Source organism: Trichinella spiralis (genome assembly GCF_000181795.1).
Source record: "Trichinella spiralis strain ISS 195 chromosome Unknown Scfld4700, whole genome shotgun sequence".
Lineage (NCBI taxonomy): Eukaryota > Metazoa > Nematoda > Enoplea > Trichinellida > Trichinellidae > Trichinella > Trichinella spiralis.
The window spans coordinates 1-2,250 of record NW_003531639.1 but is presented as its reverse complement, the minus strand read 5'-3'; the positions used below and the strand labels follow the sequence as shown (position 1 = coordinate 2,250).

The 2,250-nt window shown below is 33.3% G+C and overlaps 1 protein-coding gene across 1 annotated transcript; it reads right to left on the bottom strand.

The window, feature by feature from the left end:
* Positions 1–501: 501 nt before the first annotated feature.
* Tsp_12959 (hypothetical protein) lies at positions 502–2,025 on the bottom strand. Its single transcript, XM_003367182.1, has 6 exons — positions 1,804–2,025; positions 1,441–1,723; positions 1,201–1,398; positions 1,016–1,125; positions 772–962; positions 502–709 (listed from the first exon to the last, which is right to left on the bottom strand). Exons 1-6 carry the CDS (start codon positions 2,023–2,025, stop codon positions 502–504), a joined length of 1,212 nt encoding a protein of 403 aa, XP_003367230.1.
* Between the last annotated feature and the right edge of the window lie 225 nt (positions 2,026–2,250).

The window sequence follows — 2,250 nt, the reverse complement described above, 5'->3', positions numbered from 1 at the left end:
AAAATATAAGTCACTTGAAAAAAAAACGATGACTCATTTAATTGATTACCTTTTAGGAATAGAAGCTAAGAAAAAAAAACTATTTCAAATTAAAAATAAAAATACAACTGATTTGAATTTTTTTCTGAAAGTTCGACATATTTCAACAACACGATTTTACAATGTTCACTTTTTCGTCTTTTTATTTATCATTAAAGAACCGCTGATCTATCTATACAGTAAAATTCTCAAACTGTAAATATCTACTTTCTTCGAGTGTTTTAATTTTTCACTTTTTCGGCCAGTTAAGGCTTGCTACTTGCAAAAGTAAAAATCTAGCAAAGCCAAAAACTACGGACAGCAATTAATCAATATACTTCATTTCAGTAAACATCCACCTGAAATAATGCATAACAGAAAACTTAAACACACACACACACACACACACACACAGTTTCGGCACGAATCATAAATTGAATAATGCGGTCGGTGATAGTGTAATAAAATGCAAAAAACGGATAATCACCGCGCAACTGCTTCAATTTCTAGTTCATCTTTCGGTACGTAAAATACTCCCTCGCGAAGATATTTCATTATTTTCAACTGTTGCTGACTGTTGAACACATTTTCCCTTTTGGAAGATAAAGAAAGTGCTTGAATAAGATCATATCTTAAACGCATCATTGTTGTTGACAATTCAGGGGGACGTGCAACAAGAAAGTCCAAAATCCTGAAAAAATTGAATTAAAAAAGAAAAACTCTTCGTATAAAATTTTTTTTCTTTTCTCTCACCCCTCTGAATTGGCAACGTCGACGAGAAACCATTTGTGGTCAGCTAATACAATTAAAAAGTGCATCAACGCTTCTTGGGTAATAGCAAATGGCTGCTTTAATAAGGCGAACAAAAATTGCAGCGGATCATCCGCTAACCATTTAAACCACTGATGCATTTGAAATGTAAATTCATTCACTTCTTCCAGACCCTAAATATCATTTCAATAATAACGAAAACAAACAATTACAATAAAACAATAACTTGAACTGTAAAAAGATTTGTCAGTGCTTCGATGTGGCGAGCACGGATTTCCAATGTTCCAGATCGAATAGCTGCTCCGAATGATCGCATACACAACTTCATCGGTTCCTCTAAATAATATTCATTAGTTCGAAATCATATTGCAACTTAATATTCAGTTTGTATTGACTGAATTATAAAATTACCTTGTTGTGTAAGAAGTCGCTTTCCTTCAGCCGTTGAACCTAGCATGCCGAACGTGTCAAATGTTAGCAAACGAAGCCCAGCATCCAAAGAGTTGTACTGAGAGATATAGTGAAAAATGAGCGATAAAAAACCTGGGTAAGCATTGCAACATTCTGTTGGATACAGTCGAGCTAAATGACCAAAAAAACGAACCAAAGCTAAAATATATATATATATATACATTAATTAAAATATATTACGATACCATATTATAATTAAAATCATACAATAATGCAGTAATCCGGCATCAGAAGAATTCTCTGCAGTGATCATCATTTCGTGCAATTTGTTCACAGCGCCGAGGTTGTGAAAATATTTTAAACAGTGCTCGGAACTGCTAACCATCTTTGTCAAAATTTCCAAAACGTTCAGCTGTACAAGCAGATCAGATTTACCTAACTCATTATACAGCGCTTCCATGAAACCTTCATTAACGCAACATTGCAAACCTTCTTCAGACATGCATGCCAAAGCACTGCATAGCTAAAACTCAAAATAAATATCAAAAAAAACAACACCACAAAAATGTATTAAATTTGAAACGTTTATAAAATGAAACATACATCATACAGTCGCATGCGAAGCGATTCATGCTGCTTCAGCATTAATTGCAACAATTCTACAGTAGGTTTATGCTCAAAAATCGATGCCATTCCTTCTGGATAACTCGCAATTGCTAAAACAGTGTTGTGCGCTGCCTCACTAACAGCCAAACTCGGTTGAAAAATGCACTGCACAACTGCTTTGACCAGAGAATGTCGGTGTTCCATAGACAACGAACGCATTATTTCTTTATCACGATTAACCAACAAATTTAATCTAAATAAACATGGGCTGACGTTAATAAAACAGTTAAAAACATGATCATCAATAAAACAAAAATATATATTAATTTTTTCAAAAAGTCAAATAAGTTTTTATAAACTAATGGACTTATCGTTTCTACTATTCAAGTTTCATTAAACATTGTAATTGACTGCTTTATGAATACTGGAGTTTATTTTCCAAAA

Excerpts from the sequence above, each read along its gene's own strand:
- Tsp_12959 (XM_003367182.1), bottom strand. The coding sequence starts at position 2,025 with ATGCGTTCGTTGTCTATGGAACACCGACATTCTCTGGTCAAAGCAGTT. Across the intron at positions 1,399-1,440 it reads TTTAATTATAATATGGTATC|CTTTGGTTCGTTTTTTTGGT; the intron begins GTAATATATTTT and ends TATATATTTTAG. Across the intron at positions 710-771 it reads GACGTTGCCAATTCAGAGGG|GATTTTGGACTTTCTTGTTG; the intron begins GTGAGAGAAAAG and ends CAATTTTTTCAG.